Genomic DNA, 25,250 nt, shown 5'->3' with positions numbered 1-25,250 from the left:
AGTCCCCATACTTACAGCTGCCGGGTTTGTGGACTGGCACGGAGTCCCACTCTGGCGGAGAGTCCTTTTCACCCTCTGAGCTGCTGGTGCTGCCCGGTTCTTCACCATTTGGGAGGAGTTTTGCTGGGGCAGGAGGTCTGTTATCCACTAACTTATTTGTACCTACACAGAAATCCAGAAAGGAAGTTGTTAATGGAGGCCGATTGCTTTCTTAGGGCCTACTTCAGCGAACCTTCCAAAGAGAGAACACGACTGTGGCCTTGTGTGTGACTAACGCTTCACTGATCACTGGTAATTCACAACTAACAACTGTTAAGACAACCAATCAGGGAAGAATCGGTATGATCAACAGGGAAGTACCTTTTGCTTTCTGAGAATTCCGTGGTTTGGAGCCACTTGTCAATGCAGTTGGAAGAGGAATCTTGGTTGGGAGGTTTCTCCGTTTACTGTCTAGTGGGGGCGGGTACGGCAGCTCTAAACAACTGAAAGACAAGTGCAGATGGAAATTCAAGTTCATGCCTTTGTGCTAGAGCAGGGATAGTGGCCCTGACTGCTCTCCCACTGCACAGGCTGTGTGTTTTTCCTGACCCAGCTCCCTGAGGCACTGCCTGCCTGCAGGCCTGCTGCAGGACTGGCTGGGCCACCCAGGAGACCTGGCACTGGCAAATCCTGCCACCTCCAATGCACGTGAGGGTCAGAGCACCTGCCTCAGGTAGTGTGCACACAGCCGTTAGGACAAACATACCCTTTTGGGGTTGCTGAGTCTCTCCTGGCATCTAGATGACTGGTGGGCCTTGAATATGAAGCCCTGGAAAGGTCTCAGACTTACCAACGTTGGGGTTCTGCTACTCAGAACTCTGAATGCATTTTTGTTGTAGAGACTACAGAACGAACCAGGCTGAGTTCCTGGGTTATTCATGAACACCACGGCAGAGAGCAGGATGCGGTGTCTGTCTAAGGTCCAGGGAGAGTGGGGAGAGATGGATTTTCTTTATTCATGAACTAAGCAAAAATTTATGATTTTTATTAGAGTATTATGTGCTTTCAAAAAAATTGAGCAGTAAGCTTAACATCACAAATGTGTGTAGCCAGGATAATCAGCTCTGAACTTCCTGTCATCCAATGAGAAATGGGAGGCATGGTGGGCTACTATGAGTGTCCACAGCCCGGTGGGAAAACATTTGTCGCTGGGAGAGAAGCAATCTCTTGGGGAACGAACTGTGTGGGTGGCAGCGTGTGAATGTGACTGTGAGGGCCACAATGACAGTCTTTGCAAAGTGCTTCCATAATGCCCAAGACCAAGTCGCAGGACCTAAGCCAACTGGTCCAGGAAGGGCATTTTCTGGTGAAGGCTGGACACAGTTGAGAACCCGGTGGCCCCTTACAAGAATTCTGCCAAACTCATCAGGGACCTCTACCATGCTCCTGGCGAAGGTGGGGAAGCCGTCAGTTCAAGGCTGAGCTGAGAGCTTGCTTTTCATTAAAAATCTGACGCAGCTGTTCTAAAACTGTGTGTCTTTGGTACTTTCCACCTCTGTGCACCCAAAACTCAGGTGTGTGATTCCACACCAGTACTTTCCACCTCTGTGCACCCAAAACTCAGGTGTGATTCCACACAGTTCTCATTTAGAAGGCAGCTAATTCACACTAGATTTCAAAGGTCAGAACGGTTCAAATGGTTCCGCTCCACAGGCACCCAGCACACCCCTCCCCTAGAGCAGGTCACAGAACAACATCGAAAGTGTAATCTCGTAAACAGATAAATATATTGAAATGGATGCTATTTACAAACATTTTATAAGGGACTAGGTCAAAGGCCATTTTCATTTTTGTGTTTCTCTATACTTCACAAATTTTCTATCATAAATAGGTATTATATTTGGATTAGTAGAAGAGCTAAGCAAAAATCCAAAGTTAACCCAAATAAAAATTTTAGGGAAGATAACAAACTGACATGTAAAAATGCACTGTTTATGGGTGAGAGCATTAATGCTACAGTTTTATAAATCTTCCATCCCTCTCCCACTTCTGACAAGGGTTATTTAAAAACTCCATCTTTTAAAAAAACACAAAAGCTCCCATGACAGACACCAGCCCTCTAGTGGAGCTGGGTGGGTGTGAGTTATTTTTAAGTGAGCTGTTTATGACTGAGAGTGGGGTGGAGGCTATTTATTTATACTAAGCTTAACTGTGTGTCACTGTAAAATTAATTGGTTTTTAAGAAAAGAGGTACCAGACAACTATTTTATTTTTGCTGATTCATGCTTTCCTCAAGCCAAATTAAGCTTAAATTAAGAAATCTTTTTTCAGGCTTCTGAATAAGTGGATAAGAGTCAACTGAATTTGAACGATTCTTTCTAAGAGGGAGAACCAGGAAGGTGGTTCAGATGCCAGGCTTCGTTTCGATTCCCATAACACAGGGAATGGGCCGTCTGGGGAGGCAGGGAGGCAGGGAGCTGAGGGCAGGCCGGGGCATCCCTTGTGCTGACGGGCTGGAGCCCAGGGCATGGAATGTGGCGCCCAGGCCCTGAGCTGAGCAGATTGTCAGAGGATACAACTTTTCTATTAGACATTTTTCTCATTTTAGATTGCTACATCTAAGTTATCTAAACGTAAAATATTGATAACCAGAAAACAAAAGGACCAAGGACAGCTGTTGTCCTAAACCAGTGACTCCCCAGCCTGTCTGGGTCCTGTGGAGTCCCGCTCTCTCAGTACCTGCAGTCTTCTGCAGCCCACAGGCCCACTTCTGTGAGCTGAACTGGGAAAAATGGTACACCAGCTCTCTGCCACTTCCACCCATTGCTCCACACTCCTAGAAAATGGTTTCTGTGAAGTCAACTCCTGGGAGTCTGACAGGAGGACTGCGCGGGCAGAGACTGAGGTGTCTCTCTGGCTCTGTCACCACGTACTTATAGGAAAAGGAATTCTTTAACATTTGAGGGTTTGGGTCTCCTGGCCTAGAGATTCCAATAATATTGATAATATTTACAGACTAATTTTTATTAAAGCAAATGTAAGTTAAGTCCATAGATTTAATTGATAGTAGAAGATTGACTTTTTGGCTGACAACAAAATTTATTCTCAATTGGATAAAGCTTCCAAAAGAAAGTAATAGTCTATGCCTTATTAATGATATCTCTTTTAAAAAATGTGCATATATATTCTTCAAATGTGTGTTGTCATATGTCAGGTGACAGCATTCCAGGTATCACTAATGCCAGGACCAGCAATGACTGTATGTAACTTAGTGCAGACACAGAACAGCACTATTCAAAGAGGCCACCTTGCTGGTTACTTAAAAAGTCTCTAGTTGTTTAACTCTGTATTTGATTGATGTACTAATAAATTCTCACTCAACACTTTTATCTTTATCCCTGAATTCAGAAAAACACAAAACAAGATCTGTGAGTTTAAAAGATTAGATAATAAAGAAGACTAGGGCTGCATAGAGATTTCTCCACTTACAAAGACAATTCAGAGCACACCACATAAACTGTCTTCTGGTAAAAAGGGGAACATGAGTTGTCACTGTGACTGTCCCCTGAGCGGTGGCAGAGAACTGGCTACTCCAGCTTGAGGCTGACCAGAGAACTCACAAACCCTGGCAAGGTTACTATACTCCAGTAAAGACTTTTACAAACTTTTCAAAATCAAATCTGCTAATGGTCAACGTAATGAAGAAAAAATCAGAACACAAGAGAAATCAGTGGAAGAGGGATGAGGGTGTGATTAACATGTACTGTTTAAAAATATGTCTCAGGTTCTGAGCTCAGGCATCCGGGCTCATAAACAAAGCAGATTTTGGGAAAGGCAACTACGAATGGTTGAGATAATTATGTGAGATAATTCTTAGAAGCTTGGTTTTCAAGTTTATGATCATGAGAATTATTGCAGGACTGTCTATTCTCATAAGAGCTCTGTCTTTGTAAAAACCAGAGTTTTTCGTAATTTGCATTTTTCAGCCTCATCTATTTTAAAATGCCTGGTCAATCACCTAAGCCTGAAAAAGACCTAGAAAAATAATTCCTAGCCACCAGCTGAGTATCACTCTTGGCCTCCAGAAGCCAAAGGAGCAGCACCAATTAGTGCCTCAGGCTGACTCTTTCAGGAGAGATCCAAGTGTGTCAGCCATGACTCCATGTGACATTCCTCACTGGGTCAGACTGTTTTCAATGAACTGTGGGACTGAGTCACTGAAACTAACAATTTGCACAGAAGAGTAAATTTTAGACACTCCATTACTAATCCCATATGCTGCGTTATTTCTAAGCTCAGGGACAAGGTGAAATTTCACTGCAGAAATCACTAATTTCTGGTCAGTTTTCAGTTCTACAGAGTAGACTGCCCGCCTGAGTTACGCTGTGTAATCTGAGGAGTCTCGGTTACTAGGGCTTTCGTGAAGCTTAAGATTCAGCTCCAGTCCACAGCAATGCCACCCTGAACACGCCCGATCCCGTCTGATCTTGGAAGCTAAGCAGGGTTGGGCCTGGTTAGTACTTGGATGGGAGACCACCTAGGAAGATCAGGTGCTGTAGGTATTTAAAAAAAAAAAAAAAATCAACTCCAGAGTAAGAATTCTAAGGCCAGTCCTAATGACAAATACACTGTGTGCGTCTTCCTTTACCGCCTTACACCTAGGTCCTTAGACTTCCTGGGTTGATGCCCGCACAACCACACAAGAAGGCAGATGCTGGCTTTCGTGCTGATGACCATCTTATATGACGAACCAGGAAGGGCGCTGTTAATAATGCTCAAATAAAATGAGTTGATGAGGCAGATCCAAGTTTAATAAAACTGTGAAGAGACCTGTTAATAACTCAACAGTTCAACTCCTCCGTTTACTCGAAGAAGCATTCAGCAGCAAGGCTTCCCTGGGGGCTGCCACAATCCCGTCCCCCAGGGTCTGGTCAGAGTTGCTGCATGGCAGCCTTGTCTGATGGCTAACATCTGCTCTGATCACCTAAGCACAGGTTCTTCCAAGTTTTACAGCATGGAATTCTAGGTCCGACTGCCACTCCAGAGCCCTCTAAGCCTCAGCTGTGGCAAAACCATCAAGGTCACCTGTGTGCAGAGGTGGACTGGCTCCCTGCCTGGGATGAGCTACTAACCTCAATTTTTACAAGTTGTTAGCTGTGCCTTTTATGTGTCAGACATCAGAAGCATGTGACCCTAATCAGAGGACACCAGGCACCAGAAAAAGGCCAAGAGAAATGAAGTGCAGAATAGGGCTTTTGCTGCAAACCTCCCCCAAACCAACCAACCAAGCAAAAACATTACCTACTTTTCATCAGTAATGTCTTTTACATGCCTTAACTCTTTACACTTCTTTTTCTCACCTGGGTTTCACATCTGTTGGGACTTCTTTCTTAACATTCAAGAGCTTTTTGCTTTTTTGCTTCACTTGAGACATTTCATTTTCATGTTTTTCAGGCATGGCTTGTTTTCCTTTTTGCTTTTCTGTATCCTGTAAGAAATGTACACCTAATTGCTGAGAACAATTAATAAAAATGATATAGTCCTATTTAAACTTAAAGACACAAAACCAAAGATGCAGTAGATATATATATATCGTATGTATAAAAATGATAAACTTTCTTCAAAGCTATCTTAACTATGTGGTTCTATCAATTTTCAGCCTGTGACTTACTAAAATTGTGTTTTGGTGAGTCTGAGTTACAGAGAGTATCATTTTAATTTATACCCAGGTCAAGAATAAGTGTTCACACCCATTCACTGAGCGTTCACAGTGACAGTGAGACTGTCACTAGTGTTATGGCTAACAACCATTCACCACCAACGGCAGGGGCTGGGTTACTCATTCACTCAATAAACTTATGGGTCACCAACTTGGTGCCAGGTGAGGGGTTACCAGGAGGGCCCGGGTCCTTCCCCTGAGGGCTGTGAGGTGTAGCAGGAGGGAGACACTAGCGGGATGGACCAACTTGTGCCCTCGTACGGAAAAGCCCATGGGCCGTGATGGCAGCGAAGAGCTGGCTTGCACAGCTGGAGTGTGGGGCCTAGGAGACAAGGCCACACCCAGCTTTTCCTAAAGCTGTGCTGCTCGACTGGCCTGCCAGCTGCTCCTTCTGGTCCAAAACCCAGGGAAGTACAGGAGCCGCCCTTATGCTTGTTTACAGTAGCCTGATGCTGCTACGACTGTCCCCTGGGCGGCGAGTGGGGCAGGTGCACACTGTCAAGCACAGCAGGACCATGTGGAAATAAAAACTGGTTTGAGCAGCACTGTGTTCAAGGATGCACTGAGGCTAACCAGAAGGACAGACAGGAAGGACAGGCGCAGCAAGAGGGACAGCTGTTGGTGTGAGGAGTTACAGGCACATGGCAAATCAGAGTCGACCTGACAGCGTCTGGCTTTATAGGATGTGGTTACTGAGGCAGCCTGGATGTGAATGGGTCTCACTAGGTTCATCTATTTCACTGTCAAGAGTGAACAATCAGAGAAAGGGCCAGAACAGCCTCTGCCCACACACCTTTGATACTATTCTCAGTCAAGAAGCATTTCCTGAGCACTTGATTCGTCAAGAACCCTGGGGACTGTGAGCTCCTCAAGGACAAAACCTGGTTTGTTGTCCACTGTTGTCTGCTAAGCTCCGGGCACAAGGCCTGGCACTTGGCTCTCAGCACCTACTCGTTGAATGAATGGGTAAAACCGAATGGGAAAAGATACACAAGAGAAAATGACCTGCAAGGTTGGTAACCTAGTGCGGAAGAAAACACACAACTAGCAAACAGGTCCATCACAAAGAAATAGAGCACAGATCCCCTGGAAGAGTACCAAGGAGGGAGACAAAAACTGATTAGCCAGGATAAGGGTAACAAGCACAGAGACTGCAAGTCCTGAGCCGTGTCTGTAAGGAAGCAAATGACAGTGAGGAAAAGCAGGAGGAAAGACAATAGAGGCAGGAATTAGGCCAGCCAGCGGGGGCCTGGAAAACATGAAGACGGGTGGCCAGAGGGGCCACTGCAGACGGGTCAGAAGAAAAGTTAGGAAGGCAGCACAGGACGTGAGGAAAGTTGTGAAGAAAGCGTGTGCTGAAAATGCCTTCAAATGCTTATCCCTGTCACTAAAACCACTGGGATTCCACTCAAAGATTAGTAGATGACACTCTGCCTCTCTGAAGTCATCTGTTAAAAGGATCTGAGTACACAGCTCCAACACTAGTTACCAATTGTACTGAGGTGCACAGAGCAGCACACCCAAATGTGAATGAAGAGTGCAAGAGTGCAGGCAGCTGACAAGAAAAAGTTACATATAAATCCTATGCAGATGACACTGGGATATCTTTAAGAAATGATTCCTTAGGCCACTAGATTAAAACTGAAAAAGACATTCTGGCCTACAGTATTAAAGGCTATATGAGGATTATTTTAAATTTGACATAGTTATCTAAAAATAAAAATGCCAACACGGACTTAAGCCTTTCCTTTCTGCATGTGGCCTCTGAAACATGTCACCATAGGGTGTTAGCCGTCATCACCAGATGCCCAGACGCTCGCCAGCACCAGCACCCTGCCGGCTGGGCCTGAGGCTGACACCAGCGGAGCTAGTGTCTAGCTGCTCACTAGAGTGGTGAGCAGCCCTCCTGGTGTGCTGGTGAGTGTAGGGATGGGTCCCCAGGGCTGGGGCTGCTAAAGCATGGAGCCTTTCCCTGGGTCACGGTCCCCCCAAGACAGTCACTGCTCTGCTTGTGCAGGGAGTGAGCTGCAGTAGGGCTACAACGGGGAAGTTCCATCTACTGAGCATGGCGTGATTCCTCCTTGCCCAATTTGATACTTAAAGCCTGAAACAAATTTCATGAGCCAGAGTAGGTACTGGTCCAGATAGTCCCTAACTTTCAGGCAGTGTTTCCAATTTCTAACAATTTCTCTTTATTAACATGCTTCCCAGTGTTCTTCCCAGGGGAATGAAGACATTCGTCCCCAGGGCTGTGATCCTTCCTGCAGGGGAGTGACTGTTCAGGCCCTCTGAGCATAGGCGCGCACCAACTTTGTTATAAGGCGTCTCCTCTGCGCTAACAAACCCAGCCTGCAGTGGCGTCTGCAGACCCGGCTTCCTACCTCCTTGAGGAGGGGCTCTGTGTCTGGGATGGAGGTCTCTGTGGTGCTGGAGGAGCTGTCATCGTCAGCCAAGGAGCCTTTCAGCTCATCTTCCTGTGGCTTCCCCTTTCCTTTCCTCTCCTTCTCCTCTTGCTTCTTGGGTGGCTTACCCTTGCGCTGGAGAGGTTTCCCTTTCCCTGAGGATGAAAATCACAGAAAAATAACTCCTGGTTTTAAAACAGCTTAGCAAACACAACCTTTAACAATTTTTTGAAGAGGCCGGACTCCTTTCCTGATTAATAAAGGTTTCTTTGGCTACCTTATTCCTTCCCAAAGCTTTCCAAATCACATGTGACTTTTGATTAGAATATTTTAAAAATCGACTTGGTTGAGGTGCCATTTTTGTATAAGATACACCACCTATTTTAAGTATACAGTTCAATGCGTTTTGATAAACTCAGAAGTTTTGACAAATCCATATATCTGTCTTAGAATACTTTATACCACAGAGAGTAATGTAGTTTTGAAAAGTCACACAAGGGAAAACCAGAAATCCTTTCAAATCTGTTTCGAGATGGAAGCTCGATGGTGACATAGGATGAGTTGCCCATGCATTACATGGGTGGCAGAGCTGTGCTGGCTGGGTCCAAATCCTAGCTCTGCCCTAACTGGCCATGTGATCCTGGCCTTGTGTATGCACGCCAGGGCAGGTGGCCTTCCTGGGGTCATGATAAAAAATGACATGAGGCCCTTGGAACAGTGCCTGACACATCAATGCCACGTGATGCTATATACAGAGAGAGTACCACACGGCTACAAAATGCTCAGTATTTTAAAAGATATGGGTGCTTCCAAGACCAGTAAGAACTCAGTCTACAACCTATGTGAGTACTTCCATTCCCAGACATTGTCCCATGTCCTGGGAACACAGTGGTGAGTACCAGCAACACAGTCCGGGTCCTCGCGGAGTTCATGTTCCTGGTGGACTCGCCAGCGGCAGAGAAACCCCCGACTCCAGCAGCCCGGCCTGCACCTGCAAGCACCTGGGTAGGCTGCTGGGGAAAGCCACAGAAGCAGCCACACAAACCACAGGTTCACCCATTCTGTACATGAATATTTCTAAACATACCCTTTTGACAATGGTGACGTAATCCAGCTTACTTAAACCTGGACTGTTTTACAGTTGCTTTTAGTGGCCTGAGACTCTCGCTTTGGCATCTAGAACAAGGTTCGCAAACCAGGGCCACCGGCCACCTCTGACCTCCTGCCTGGTCTGCATGGCTGAGAGCTGACAAGGAGTTTACAGTTTTAAGTGGCTGAGAAAAAGAAATGAAGAATGAGTGTCAGAGACACTTTATGGCACATCGAGCCCCAAATATTTACTATCTGGTCCTTTATAGAAAAAGTTCACTGAGCCTGGTCTAGAAAAAGAAGGCTCTGCCTGCCTGTCAAGAATGTCATTTCATCTCCTTTCACTGTGACTCCAGGACTAGATTTGCAACCATTAACTGAGATATTAAGTCTCAAAAATTGAGAAGTATCTGTCTGAGCAGAAGACTGGCCAGCTGGTTTCTCTGTCACAGCCCTTGGCCCAACCTGCTCTGGCCACACCGGCCCCATGATTTCTCAAATTCTGTGAGTCTAAGAGTTGATGCCGAGGGTACCTCAGTCTTTCCCACATGATCAAGATCAATCCCCAGGCCATGAACGGCCTGCTTGCCATGACACTATTTTACCAAATTAGGTACATGGATGACAGAAACTATCTGCACAAATAATCTACTATTTACAACAACTGGAAACCTCCTTAATAAACAAGAAAAGCTCTATTCCCGCTTTCTTCTCAGCATGCCAAGGACTGGATCTCATTCGGATATCCCGTCTGAGAAATGGGAGATGTGAATGTCCACCTCACAGGTGACTCTGCCAGACCTGCCTCGCTCACCAAGAAAACAGGAACATGGTTCATGGGGCTGGGCAATAATCTGTCAAATTCTTACATCAAGGATAGGCATACTCTGGGCACAATTATTTCACATGACATGCTGCACTGAGTTAACATATTGTAATTACAAATCCCCTGCTCTTAAGACATTTAGGCAGTTACCGTTTTTCGCTATCATAAAACACATGTATGTAAGATTATTTCCTGGTATTAAATTTCCAGATAGGAGCTTGCTGGCTCAAAAAATATGTGCATTGTTCTATATTTATGGCTTCAGACGTGCTTCAGAAAACTTGCTGCTTCCCGCAACCTATGAATATATAAACTTTTTAATGTAACTACTACTGAGAATTATTTTCTTTATGTAATCTATGGACCCTGGCCTATTTATGCTTTTAGAAATCTATCACTTGCGTGCCTAAATTAAAGAGAGAATAGTTATTTGACAGGGCAAGTGCCGATCACCAACAATGAACCTGGGTAAGCCCATCCACCGTAGTGCGTTAAAGATGAGCTGCTGAAGGCATGACTATTATAATCAGCTAGGACAGACTGTAACACATGCTTGGCCAATGCCTACGCGACAAGCTCTCTTGCCCCGTCTTCATGTCCTGACTCCAGGGGTAAGAAGAAGCTTGATGTTTCTGTGGGTCCCTCCCCGCATCTATTCTCACCCATTCACAAGGCTAACTGGAAAGCAAATCTGGGGCACCTTCTGAAGTCCTGACTCTAGGCCTGATGCTCTCTTGCCAGCCCCAAACACACACATTCTGATTAGAAGTTTTAGACCTGGGAGGGAAGCAAGAAGTTTCACTTGGACTCTAAGCACTTTAGTTCCATCATGGGCAGGAAGGTAGCAGGAGGTTATGGAGTGCCTGACTGATGACCAGGACAAGTGGCATGATGTGCTCCTTGTGTGTGCACTGTGGTGGTGACCTGAGAGAAATGGGGAAACGTGGTAGAGCTGGCACCAAGGCCCACTTCACACTGCTCCTGTCTGACAAGCATTTGTCAAAACTCAAATGGCCAATACTCAACAGCCGCACCCAGCTTGGAGAGGGGATACGTTCTGCAGACACTTTATCTTGGTGAGATGACAGGCTGCATTTCTCCTCAAAACTAGAAGTTGGGGCGGGGTGGGGGGTGGGGGGAAGCACTGCCATTCTTACTCTGAAAAATGGTTGGTGTACACAGCATCTTTGCTGCCTTAAAGCCTGAGTGTGTTTCCTTGGTTGTTGAGTGGGTTCAACTCCTTACTGACAGAAGCTATCTGTCTCTCCTTATAGGTCACCTTGGGCGGACTTCAAGTGCAAAGCTCTGCTGAGTGTTTAGGACAGGGCACCACCACTGCTTACGGGTCCAGCACCTTCATGTAGTGGTGACAACCCAACCCTTATCAGATAATCCGACTGGGACCTGAGTCATCAAGCTGTGTGTGCGGGTGAGGTGGAGGGTACATCTTAGCAGCAGGGCATAGGGGAGGAGTTATGACTTAACCTACAGGCCACTGCAAAGCATCTGCATGGAGAGCATTCCCGTATTCTCTTGACAGGCACAAGGCCCATTCCATTAGTGTCCTCGGTCAAGCAGGAGGCCAAAGCCAGCAAAGCCTGCCTTTTTCCATGAGCTTGCACACTTCCTTGTCCTGCACAAAAACCCTGCTTTCCTTCCAGATGAGCTGCCAGGAAATTTGCAGCTTAATTTAACACTCGACAGAAACAACTAACCTCACTCCACGTATCTATTGAGCTGGCACCATAACTAAAAACAAACATATAAAATGCCGAAGACTACTTTTTGTCTTTTACTCAGTCTTTATATGTGCTTTAATAATTTAAACCACCTCCAATCATTTTAAAAGGAGAAAAAAGAGGAATTATAAATTTAAAAAGTATGTCCCACTAATTTACTTTTCCTTGTCTTCACTAAGTGGTATATATATGAATTTGTCTTCACCAGTTTGGGCAAGTTGCTTTGGTTGTCTCTCTCTCACTTTAAATCATTTCATTTAATTTCCACCCAAAAGAATTACTCCAGGAAGTTTCAATTACTAGCAAATGGTTTCTCTGAGCCTGAGTGGCCTCTGGCAGCTATCGAGCTGAACTGGGCTGTACAAAGCCAGGTATGAAACCTGACAGGAGATTCTCAAGCATCACTAATTCTGAAGGGAATCTGCCTTCCTCATCTTTTGGCTGCTTCAAAGGCCTATGTGAGGCCAATAAATAATAAAGACCAACACACGATTTACTGGGGTCTGTACGGGTCATGTAAATTTATTTTCCCCTCAAGTTCTGAAAAATAAACTTTTTTATGATTATGATCAGCTAAAACACACCAAAAACACATGTGAAGAAAACTCTCTAGGAGTTCTTCAACCTAAAGTAAACGTTTTCAAAGTTTTATAGCAATTACTATTATTACTTTGTCCTATTAAGCTGTGTACTTAGATCGTGAAGAACCTGTTTGGCTCAATAGAAGGGAGACAGGAATTCCTATTAAGTGAAAAGATTTACTTCTATCCCACCAGCAAGGAGACGCATCCTCTTCTTTGTTCTTTGTTTCTGGGTAGCATCTGTAGCACCAGCAGAACCAATAAGGTGATAGGACTAGAGAAAAAGGCTGCACAACCAAAACTTCATAGTAGAGTTCAGTTATTCAGGGTTATCATATAATTATGTTCAATTAAATTTTAGATTTATTGTAGAAATAAAATATCATGGATATTCAAGAGCCAACTCACTACAGTTTAGCATGGGGGAAAGACAGCCTCCAATCTTGCTTAAGCCTTTACTCCTCTGACCAGGCAACGCCCGCCCGCCTAAAAACCACCAGGGACCTCTACCGTCCCTGGACTGTTCATGTTCTCTGGGGCTGGGAGGTCCCTTCTGACTTAAGGTCTTTCCCTATCTTGCTAATTCTGCACAGGCTGACACATCCATCAGCCTCCTGCCAACATCCCGTGACATCCTCACCCTGTGTCTTGCTGTTGTCCCTTTACTGCCCCTGTCCATCACCGTCTTACTACCCCTTTGTCCTTGAGCTGCAGAGCACACTGAGAGAAATGACATGGCGTGAGGTGGTGCCATGGTAACCGTCAGCTGTGCCCCCGATGTTGCCCGGGGGCCACTCTGCAAGCCCAACCCTCCTGTCCTGCCAACTCCAGTCTATGGGAATTTCAGCGCCTGGAACTTGACTTCTCCAAACTCTTTCTGTTTCCACCCTACTGCCTCTCCCTCAGTCTAAGAGCTGTTACCTTAGTTCAGATGAAAGCTCCCCTGACTCTGTAGCATCTCCTCACCTCCACCAAGTCACCTGCACCCCCGTACCTGTGGACCCAGTGTCCCTTCTTCTGTCATCTACTGAACTAGGTCTCACCCCACCTGTTTCCCTAGGCACGTGGTTTCACTGTCTCCTCACCGGCTCCTCCCCTTCTAGAGGTAGGGTGCTGCCGTGCAAGCTGAGGGGGGACACAAATCAGGCCTGGGCGTGGCCCCAAACCTGCCTGATGTAACTATCTTACACAAGGCTCCCTTGCTGGACACACAGGGGCACAGCGACGCCAGTCGAGGTGCACAAGGCACGCACGGCTGCCTCTGCAACGTTAGTAAGTGCTAACTGACACCGATGCTCTCAGCTCTGCTGGCTTTTTGTCCTTGGGCCGTAGATATTTTCAAGTACCAGGCTCATTATTTTTTTTTTCCATTAAAAATGCTACCACAATATATGTAGCACCCCTTTTCCTGTTAAAAATTAAAGAACAGTGAAGCTACAGATGAAAGGATAAACAGCCCCTAAGCCAAATGTACACTAGGTGGCCACTGCTGATGGCCTGATGTGACAGGTGCTCCCCAAGCCACGTAACCTGGTTTCTAGTCCTATCATTTCACGAAAACTATTCTCGCCAAGGTTGAATCATGTCCTAGCTGTCACTTCCTCTATGGAGCTGTTCTGCCATCACTTCTTTGGGCCTTGCTGGGATCTGTTACCCTCATGTCCCACCTACTTTCTGTCACACTGTCTGCTGACCACCTTTTGCTGGCCTTGCCCTCAGAACTCTGTCTTCAGCCCTCTGCACACTTTCCCATTTCTCGCCCTCAAGGCCAAGTTCCAAGCTGACACCTCTGCTGGGAAGTTGCACAGCCACCTTCAGCTCACCAGGCTAAGGCTGGGACGCGGCCTTTCCTGCCCTACTAATAACCACGGCAGTAGCAGCTGTTCCCTCTACTTTAAAGATGACAAGTGGAGACTTGGAGAAGTAATTTTCTCTAAAGTCACAAAGTAAGTGGCAGAGCCAGAATCAGATCTGGGCCTGCTTGATGGCAGAGCTTGGCCTCGTGACCCATACCATTCTGCTTCCCCCATCCTGATAAAGCTGCTGCTCAGACTGCCAAAGCCAGACATAACGACGGCTGCAGATGCCACCATCTCCTCCATCAGTGCCGACACTGAGAGGTATCCACACCACGTTCAGAGCTTTCTCAGGATGCAATCTCAGTCTGGCAATGGCCTCTGTCCAGTCCCTATGGCTTACAGGGGAGAAGCCACAAAAGTACAGACTCTAAGGACTGTCCAGCTAGCTGTACAAGGCCCTACTCAGGCCAGCCATGAACAGAGGACACTCTGGGTGCCATCTTCCATGAGGCGAATGACTGGAGGAAAGACCAGGGAAATGGCCGGATGGCCTGCAAGCCACCCAAGACCAGAGAGGGCGGACATCACGTCCACCTGAAAGGAGGTCATTTTGAATAGTCTCCCTAAGCCACAAGTGACGTGAGCTCACTGTGAAGAAGATTCTGTCCTTTGAATTACTATGGGTGGGGGAAGGACAGGGTCCTTCTGACATGAGGAGGGTCAAATTAATGTAAACGCTACGACTGCCTCCCAGTGTCGGGGGCTCTGGAGCAATGAGAAGGTTCTGTCGCCTGGAGGCCTGTGGTTAGAGTATGACACATACTACGATGCAACCCAAGGTCAGTACCTGCCTTTTAAAGTTCGTCTGAAAAACAGGCTTTCTGCATGTATGTTATACTTCAATAAAACATTTATTGAAGAAGAAAATAAGGATCTGACCCTTTCCTACTTCACGACAGCAGCAGTGGGAAGGACAACAAGCAGCGTGGCCGCTGCCATGAAGCCTGTGGTCACTGTGTCCTCATGGGCGCAAGACTCACTGACAACATGGCACCATGTGCCATCATAATCTTTTAGTAGCTCAACTCTAGGACCACTGCTAAAATTAAAATATGTTTTTTAATTTTAAAACTTATGTTCTAAACGAATGACCCTGAAAATAAATATGAACTATCACCCTGGTGTGAGTGGTCCATCTGAGACATAGGCGAGGAGGAGTTCAATCTGGCCGCTAGACCCCTTCCTTGTGGTAAGGGAGGATAACACGCACTTATCTTATTCATTCCCTCAATATGTGAAAAAACACAGTAGGTAACTTGATCTAATAAAAAAAACTTCAAGCATTAATATTACTATAAAAATTACCCTAAAATATTGTTACATTAATGAGATAACAAGGAAAAAATTTCTGTGGAAGAAGTTAATACTGAAGACGTGTTACTGTTTTACAAATCCAAATCATACACTTCTAAGAGGATGGCATGTAACCATCTTTGCATCACTGGGGTTAAGCGACTCTGGAAAAAAGCTCCTGGACTCTGGGATGCCAGGTTTCCTCTGGCCCTTTGTAGCCACCAAGTTCCCTGTCCTCTGTGTAAACCAAAAGTGAATCTCTGTGAGGAAGGCGCTTGAGTAGGCGTGGAGTCATGTGCACTGGCACAGCTGCCACAGGAGAGAAAGGAAGGTACAAAAAGTTCAGACTATAAAGGATTTAATGGATATACTGTTATAGGCCACTTACTGCCTTTTACATCTGATTCTGGAGGTGACCCATCAGCCTGTATATGTGCTGTGTACAGACTTCTAAGATGGCTCCCAGCACCCTGCCTCCTGGTACTTGTGCTTCTATAGAATTCTCCTTCCTGGACTGCATGCTGGACCACACTTCTAATGAGAAGAGTACTGTGGAAGTGATGGGGTGTCAATCCCAAGGTTAGGTCACAAAAGATTGACTCCTGTCCTGCTAGCTTGTTTTCTCTCTTGCCTTCTTGCTTGTTTGCTCTGGGGAAGCTAATCACTTTGAGCTGCCCTAGGGAGAGGACCCATGACATGCTGTTGGCCACAGGAAGCAAGGAACTGAGACCCTGAGTCCAACAGGCCATGAAGAACTGAATCCTGCTGCCAACCAGGTGGGTAAACTCAGAAGCAGATAACCCTTCAGCTGAATCCTGAGATGCCTTCAGCCCTGGCCAACACCCTGACTGAGGCCTGGTGTGAGCCGGAGAACACAGCTAAGCTGCACCCGATGCTGACCCACTGAACTGTGAGGTGGAAACAGACAACTGACAGAGCACAAGGGCCTCTAAAACAGGGGCTGTACACTTTCTCTGTCAAGGGCAAGACAGTATTTTTAGGATGGTGGATCTTGTGGTCTCTGTTGCAGCCTCACCTGTGCTGCTGTGGCATAAAGACAGCCACAGTGTGTGAGCGGGCATGGCTGTGTTCTAGGGAGACCCCCATTTACAAAAATGGGTGGTTGTGGCCCACTGGCTGTTGCTCTAAGGTAAAGGTTGTGTGAAACTCCTATTTTGGTGTTCAAACGATCTTTTTACCACTGTGTTAAAAATTATTTTAACAATTAAAAAAAAGCTCAACCTATCACAGTAACACAATAGTCACATGAGGTTGAAAGGAAAACAGAATATCTAATGAACTTCTGAATTTGGTCAGCAATCTGAGAAACACAGCTATATTTCATGACAAACGAGTACCTGCTTGCATTCTGACATGGAAAACACACCCACTGATTACCTGTGCAGCGTAGCTCTGACTGCAGCAGCTGCATAGACGTGTGGGGCTGTCCCCTCACGTGCATGCCGTTCCCATAGCGCGCTGGTGCTCACCTTTGTTTTTTGACAGTGGTGAGGGTGGCTGCTCTGTAAACACATCTAGGGGTGGGGAGTCATGGTGGTCGAAGTCTTTGTCCATGGCTTCTATGAGACTAGTGATGTCGGAGTCCTCTGAGCTGTGCCTTGTGCTGCTGGCACGTTCTGGGTGGGCAGGATGCGCGAGGGGGGCAGGTGACAGCCTTCCTGGCTGTGGCTCTTGGTGCTGAGGCACTGGTGGTGGTGGTGGTGGAGGGGGCAAGTGCTGCTCCAGAGGACTGTGGACATGGTGCTGGCTGCTGTGCTGGCTCTGTTTTGCTCCTTTGGACTTTCTGCCAGCTGTGTGACTCTGGGCCACTGTGTTTGAGTCAAGGACAAGAGGGCTTGCTTTGCTAACAGATTGTGCAGAAGTCCTGCTAGAGGTACTGGAGCTGTTTTTGGCTCTGACGTCCACGTCAACTGGGTTTCTACTGCTGTGGCTGCTGTGTGGGTGGACTGATGGGCCACACTGCTTGTGACTCCCTGCGCTGGGCCGGGATGACGGCCCACAGAACCGACTGTGACCGGGGTCACAGCTGAGTGTGTTCAAGCTGAAAAAGGACCAACTGTAGTCAGTAAAGAGCAACTTACAAAATCTAAGATTAAGAAAAGATTTTGTCAGTACATCCATCAGATATAAATGCTAAGGAGCGACAGCGAGAAACAGGGGTACTTTTCACAACTCTACACAGCCTGTTCTATCTGAAGACTCCGAAACCGTGTTGGGGTCTAAGGGCATTTCAGCCCTCATTAACATGATGGCAGTGCGATGTCTGCTGTGAGCTCTGAGCAACTGAGAGCCACATGTAGCGTGTCATTAGGTCATTGGAACTAAGATTCCCCAACCCCAAGAGAAGGTGATCAGAAGAAACTTTTCTGTTTTAATCACATCAGCCCCGTCTATGTGCACCAGAGAATTTATTTTCAACTGTAAACATACTTTCCTTCAGATGAAATACCAACGATCCTCCTGAGATCAAATGGTCTCCCCACATCAAAGGGCGGGTTCGAGGCCTCAAAGGACAGACGCCTTCGAAATGGCTCCCAGATTCCTTGAGCTTCTAGATAGGCTGTTCCGATGACCAGGAGAAACAGTGCACTGTGGGGATGGGGAGAAGTGGGTCATGCTGGCCCACGAGGAGCCAAGGTTGATAGTAAAGGCAGAGCTGGTGGCAAAGTACAAAATGGTATAAAGGACAGAGATGTCTGTGACAGTTTTTAATGGATGAGACAAAAACAAAGCACCATGGGTGAAAATCTGCACACCGCCTTCTACAGAATGCCAATGTACAGGGCTCATGTGGAGGCGGTAATTACTGCATCGCAGCACACACTGGAGGACACTTTCCCTTTTACCAAGGGGAAGCCTTTATCTTTCCTTTTAGTTTTAACTCCAGGCCAGCTCTTTCCATTAAAGGATAAGTGGCATAACTCTGAAAATTAATTTAGAGGTACGTCTGAGTCTCAAAACACGGAAAGAAATACACCGAAAAGAGATAAGGATGCTGAGGGTTTAAAAAAGATTTCTAATCAATTTCCTTTGCTCAGGTCGGAATCATGAAGAACATACTATTTTCAGGAAAGATAGTGTCACTTGAGACCAAATCAAGTAACTCCACCTAGTGAGTTAGTGCTGTTTTTTCTCTTGAAGAAGTTAACATATACTTAATTTGTATAACAGATTTCAAAGGTAGACAACACTTCTGTTTGCCATATATGCCACCAAAAGGGTTCAGTTCTACGCCTCCCCCCAGACAAGCAGTGAGCAGCCCAACTACAGTGAGAGGCCTGACTGTCCGTGGGCGGTCCCAGTGCTCAGAACAGTGGCTGCACACCAACCTCAAAGAGAAGCAAGTACCTCATTATTCCTGAGATGATGATATATAGGGCTAGCTCCCAGTTGGGCCTGGGAAGGGCTTCTGCACAAGTTGCTAACATATGGTATGGAAGAGAGGCATTCAACACAAATACAAATGCAGAACCGCTGGTCGTTACGAACTTCAGTTCACGAATAACTCTGGAAGCTGTGAAATCAGGAGTAAACCTAAAACAGAACGACGGTAGTAAGACCAAGTTTTAAAAACATACCACGAATTTAAACATAATACTGGTCCCACACGCCTCTGAAACATAACACAGAATATTAGAGCTCAATACTACTATTAATTTCCTCACTGTAAGACAGAGAAAGTATTTTCCCATGAAGTTAACAATAGAAACAACTATATACATATATAAAAAATGACAGTCTGCTTCCATAATGAATTCAGACAGTGGTCTCTGAGCTCCCTCCCCTTTTCTCTACAGCCATTCTCTCCAAGGCACATCCCCCAAAAGTGCCTTTAAATGCCCATCCAAGCAAGCCCCAGTGACCTTCTCTCTTTGTCTCCTGCACTGCTGCTTTCTGCCCAGTTACTCTATTTTTATTTTTGTTAACTGCATGCTCCCCGACTGGACGATGTGCCCCTGAGGAAAGGTGACCTAACCCTCACTGTACCTTGAGGTGCCAAGCACTGTGCCTTACATGGAGCAATGCAGTTGCCTGTCAAGGAAATGTCCACTCAAGATCAAGAAACTATAATTCAACTAAGGGGACAAGGTTATCTTTTGTTACATAAACTTTACAACATAACAAGTTATCAATTAGTTGTTAAAATTTACTGCAACTATTGAGACACAGGTATTAAAATTGTCTTCTGGCCAGAATATCACGTCCTGCACCCTACACAGTGTGATACGAGTGACTGCTCTGATGCTGAGACTGAATCTATAGTCAATTTCCTACCAACAACACAAGCCTGAAAATAATTCTGAAACTGGTCTCTAAGATTATCTGATCCACTTTGGAGACAGAGGAAGTCTCACAATTTTGAAAACAAAGATAGAAAGAAATAACCAAAGATTAAGTAAAAAAAAAAAAAAAAAAAAAAAAATTAAGCAAATATGTTTGTGGGTAAAGACTTTTTCTGTAAGTTTGAAAACATCTGTGCAGAGTTTGAACAACTCTAGTATAAAAAGTTAACAAGCTAGTGATTCGTTATGCCTTATAAAAAAATACTTACAATATAACTATGTCTTTAGAGGCGTTGGCGCTCAGTGTAAACGCTCGGCAATTAACGACTTTGAAGCCATACCCCTCACATGAGCACCCACTGACTTCAATGGTTTCTATGTGAATTCGAAGTTGTCCTGTATTTTCTACTTTAAATGTTCTTTTCAATGTGAAATTTGGCTCTCTTAGTTTCAAACCTAAAGGAAAAAAACGTGGAGTGAGTATAAATCTTGCGACCCTGTGTCCCTGGTCCAAATGAGGACCACATTCTCTGTGAGCCCATGAGGTTTTGCAAGTGCCTCACAGGGCAGGGGTCAGCTTCACCCAGACTTTGGCAGGAAGTACACTGCTTTGCACGCCCTTCCTGATAGCAAAAGTCTGACTGTGCTTTACCTCTCACACTGTACACCATCTGAGGCATGCAATAAATACTGACACTCTCATCTTTTAAGATCCAACTCAACCACCCTGAAGGGTATTTCCTTAAAAATCTTAAGTAGACATCACTAACATATATACATGTGCACATACAGAAATACTGTTCTTGTTTTTTGGAATTGTTTCCTATTGAAAGCAAGTGCTAGAATTTGTGCCCTTGATTCTGTTAGGAATACTCACTCTCTGTACAGTCTTTCAATAATGCTTCTGTGATTTTAAAGCGTAAGGAACTCCCTGGGCCTGGAAGCTTGCCTGCTACCCTCAGGTTCTCGGTAGTTCCTTGTCCTTGCACCATCACAGCATCCATCACGGTCAGGTTATTTCTACACAGGAACAAGAATCACAGATTTTTCTCCTATTAAATATGCACAATCTTTTGAGCTATAATTTTTACAATTCATTTATAAACCACCATGCAGAAATTAATACACTAAATTTAAAAGTGAGGCATTTATACTTTAAGAATTTAAGAATATTTATATGGAGAAAGTAAGAGTTTTTCATTTTTAAGGGTCACACATGGTACAGAAAGGCACTTTTCAGGTTTTCTAGCTATAAATGTAACCACAATGGTATGTTTCGTTACATGTGGTGTTTGCACGATTTAGATAAGGTAAAAAACCTTTTCCATAAATAAGTTTGTAAACTCACATCGAAACAAATCAAGTAAGAATTTCTATACAAGTGCTAAAACCACTGGCACTTAAGTCATAGACCCTACCTGATCACGATGAGTGAAGAGACAGTTCTGTTGTGAATCGGAGTAAACTTTACTCTGACAGACTTCTTTTCTCCAGGTTTTAAAATTAGGTTTAAGATTAAATGTCTGGAGAGGCCCTCTGTGAATCCTGTTGAACCTGGCAGTGGATGAGCCTTGATTGTGTGGTAAACAAACAGGAGTCACTGACAGTCTCTGGAGAAATGCCTTTCCCCTTACTCCACCTACAGCCCAGTACTACTAAGTTTCTTGAATGGATTAAATACGTAAACCATTTCCTCTCTCGTTTAGGTACTGGTTAGTTGATAAGCAGAGCTGGGCGACCAGTGATGACACTTCATATTCTGCATTAAGTCTCAAGGGACTTTGTTTCCCAAGACACTGAAGGGAACAGGTGTCCAAAGTCTTCATATTTGTTCTAGGTTGTTTTTATACAGATCTTTTAATTTTTAATTTTAAACAGAACACACACACGGAAAAAGACATAAACGTAAGATGAACAGCTCAATGTTTTAGCACAAAGCAAAAAGCTGTGCAGCCAACACCCCCGGCATACCATGTCCCACTGGTGCTGTCCCCACCTGGCCATCACTTTCCTGCCCCTCCTCTGGAAGGTATCAGCTCAAGGGTCTAAGGCTGTGTCATATTTTTTATTCGTAAAAATATTTCTGATTTATAGTCTTCTATCTTTAAATTTTATTTTGAAACTAAGCACATAATACCTGTTTCATGAACACTCGGTTTAAAGTTTAAAGAATAGCTTAGTTTAATAGTTAAAATATGACTTCTTGATGGCCAGTTACAGGCTCTCAAAAAAAAAAATCAGAGTTCACACTTGAGAATAGTGTCCTGACTTTTAAGTAACATTAAACTTTTTTGTGGGAAAGGGTGGCAATGCTTGGCTGTGAGTGTCTGTGCTTGTCATGGTTCTGCTACTGCGTGAAAGCAAAGTGGCTTCTGTTGGACTGTCTACCCACTTGGCACCTCAGGTCCGACCCACACTGACCCCTCCCCCTGCTCAGCCCGACTCTACACGCACTATGAGGGCCACAGATGGCTATGGTGCGCCGCTCTTCAACTCCCACTCTGGAGGCTCATGCCCTATGTCGGGCACTCTTCTGTTAGTGTCTGCCAGGGCAGCAGAATGTTCTGACTACTCTGAAAGGGTCAGTCACGAGTTCCCTTTTAAACGAACTATTCTGGGTAACTGACAGGCATATCCTATACGACATGTGTATCCCCAGCACACACTAGCTCATCTGGACCAGATCGCGTGGGAATGCTTCAAGACGCTGATGCCTCAGGCAGAGAGAGGGTTGAGGGCTTCGGCAACTCTAACTTGACAGTGATGTGGTGTTCACAGAGTGACCCACGGACTCATAGGGATCTCAGAGATCTTTTTAGGGTAACTATGGTGTCAGAACTGTTTTACATCACTGACAGATGTAAAATAGTTCCTACTGACATGTCTTTTTCAGCGTGTTGACATATGCACTGGTGGTTACCAAAAGCAACAGTGGGCAGAACTGATAACCCTCTGGCACGATGCAAGGCAGTGGTGTCAAACTTCCTGAGAAGCCACTGTCTTGTTCGGTGTGTGCACTTGCGGTTGGGAGAGACATATTCTGGATTAAGCAGTAATAAATATTAACCTTATTATGTTGGCATTTTATGGCCAGAAAAAGCAAAGTACAAAAGGATTTTAAGAGAAGGCCATGAGGCTAGAATATATGACTATCTAAATTTTAGTCTGGTATTCTCTCCATTATTCGTCAGAAAAAAAATACACTGAAAATTACATTCCCATACAAGATTGACTTAAACAAAGACTTATAAAGTTTTTCTACAATGACTTGGGTAAAATATGCCCTAAAAATTAAAACACAAAGCAAGGGGAAGAACACAAATGTTTCAAGAACTATTAAAACACCTGGCCTGATAGGCTAACCAGTGACACTTGGTCAGTGATGACCACGTGGTGAGACTGTATGGGGCAAGGCTCTGGGACCCGAGCGCCAGACTTGCACTTGGCCTTGCCAGTTATCACAAGTACAGGCCTGGCAAGTTACCTCCTGAGCTTTGAGTTTCCCACTGACAGAACGAGGGACATACAACAGTGGCTGGTAACTAATTGCTCAGGCTGGCTGCTGGGCTGGCTGCACAAAATGATCAACGTGCATCCCTGGCACAGCATGGGCACATCCTAGGTGCTCATGGAACCCTGGGAAAGGCTCTTCACTACAGCCCCAAAATACTGAGACCCTCCTGCTGCCTCTGCCCTGGCCTCGTTAGCCTTCGTAGGACTTCTCTAGGCAGCATTCACTGTATGCCACAGACCAACTTCAGGGATTCCCTGTGAGTTTGTTTCATTTGTTCAACAACTCTGTAAAATACACATTATCAATTTCATGTTACAAGAGGGGAAGCTCAAGTTAACAAAGGTTTATGTGCTTGGTCAAGGTAACAAAGCTCATAGGTACAAGGCCATGACTATGCTAGGAGCCAGCCTCTCTTGTTACAAGTGGGAAGCAAAGCTACAGTAGCAGGAAGGTACCCTGCTGCTGTGTGGTGACTGTGACCCACATTCAGCCAGAGCCCACAACAAAGAGAGGAAGGAGGTGATTATTTACTGTTTCCACTTGAAGTAACTCAGAGGATGGAGGATTAGCTGGATTCTGACCCTCATTCATTCAATACCTTTCATGTTATTAATACAGGAAAGAAGTCAGATAAACAGAAGACAAGCCGCCAAGGAGCTTATGCCCAGATTTGGGAAACAAGGTATCGTACAACAACAACAACAACAACAACAAGTTGGCCTGGGTGTAAAGGAAGGGCCAGGGAGAATCAAGACAGTCTCCTCGGTGAGGCTTCAGAACTGGGCTGGCACCAGCAGGCTGCTCAGGGGCATGCAGGGCCAAGAGACGGGGCCAGTGTGCAGGTGGCTTTAGTCTGAGGGCTTGCTTCTGCCTAACGCGTACTCTATACCCTAGGGCCTTACAGAATTACAGCCACCTTAGTGGCTGCTCACCCTGGCCTGTGATAGAGAACATTTGTTCCCAGAACAAATCAGTTTATGTATACATTTATTAATTCAAGAATATCTATTGAGTGAAAACTATGCATGCTACTATGCTACGTTTGAATACAGCCAGTCATGGGTCTGGCATTTTTGGAACTTACAATTTTATTAGTAAGTATCCAAAAATAAAAATTTAAATGATCGAGCTTAATATTTTGAGGCTTGATAAAAATAAATTATGTATTGGTATATACCTCGTTGTCCTGATGTATAACCTGTACTGTAGACAGGAAGCCACTGTCAGAATATAATATGGAGAAATAGAATGGTTTCCTATAGGCAAAGGTGTCAGACAGGGTGCATTTTATCTCCCTGTCTGTTTAACCTGTACGCAGAACATATCATATGAAAAACTGGGCGAGACTCAAAGGAAGAAGGAATGAAAACTGGTAGAAGAAATATCAATAACTGACACCAATTTACTGTCAAGAAGAAGCAAAGATTTGAAACGACTTCTGATGAGAGTGAAAGACAGTGCCAAAGCAAGACCGCATCCAAATGCCAAGAAGACAAGATGACCACAGAAGAAACATTCGACTTTAACACAGGCAGTGAAGACACTGAAGTTGTTAGATTTTGATGGTTTGGTCATCAGTTCAAATGCGGATGGCAGCCAAGAAACCAGGGGGTGGAGACTCCAATGGGCAGCAAAGAGAGAACGAGGAAGGGTCCCCAAGGGCATAGAAATGTCATCAGGGACCGAGGCTGCGACCATCCACACCCCTGTCTTCTCAGTTCCTAGTATAGATGTGAAAGCTGGACAATGAGGAAGATCGACAGGAAAACATGAATTCATCTGAAATCTGGCCTTGGGGGAGGGCTCCACGGAGACCCCGGACCTCCAGAAAGAGGAACCAGTGGGTTCTGGAGCAAGTTAAGCCTGAGACATCACTGGAGGCAAATGACAAAACTGCACTGTCCTGCTTCAGGCACATTGTGACAAGGCAGGGTTCTCTGGGAAA

General features: G+C 45.3%; 1 protein-coding gene and 1 non-coding gene across 2 annotated transcripts in view; one reads left to right on the top strand and one right to left on the bottom strand.

Moving 5' to 3' along the window:
* Positions 1–25,250, bottom strand: part of TMEM131 (transmembrane protein 131) — a 101,976-nt gene that overhangs the window by 13,440 nt on the left and 63,286 nt on the right. Inside the window, exons 24-33 of the mRNA XM_023524341.1 lie at positions 21,210–21,361; positions 20,669–20,811; positions 20,061–20,247; positions 18,857–19,042; positions 17,939–18,097; positions 16,978–17,549; positions 8,080–8,255; positions 5,340–5,467; positions 361–482; positions 16–162 (exon numbers count right to left, since the gene is read on the bottom strand). Coding sequence (XP_023380109.1) covers positions 16–162; positions 361–482; positions 5,340–5,467; positions 8,080–8,255; positions 16,978–17,549; positions 17,939–18,097; positions 18,857–19,042; positions 20,061–20,247; positions 20,669–20,811; positions 21,210–21,361 — 1,972 coding nt within the window. The remainder of the gene's footprint in view (positions 1–15; positions 163–360; positions 483–5,339; positions 5,468–8,079; positions 8,256–16,977; positions 17,550–17,938; positions 18,098–18,856; positions 19,043–20,060; positions 20,248–20,668; positions 20,812–21,209; positions 21,362–25,250) is intronic.
* LOC111732453 lies at positions 4,423–4,541 on the top strand. Its single transcript, XR_002777555.1, has one exon. It is a non-coding gene; the product is annotated as a 5S ribosomal RNA (ribosomal RNA).

Source organism: Pteropus vampyrus, unplaced genomic scaffold (genome assembly GCF_000151845.1).
Source record: "Pteropus vampyrus isolate Shadow unplaced genomic scaffold, Pvam_2.0 Scaffold461, whole genome shotgun sequence".
Taxonomy (NCBI): Eukaryota; Metazoa; Chordata; class Mammalia; order Chiroptera; family Pteropodidae; genus Pteropus; species Pteropus vampyrus.
The sequence above is the reverse complement of the archived record's forward strand: the minus strand, read 5'-3'. Positions and strand labels throughout refer to the sequence as shown.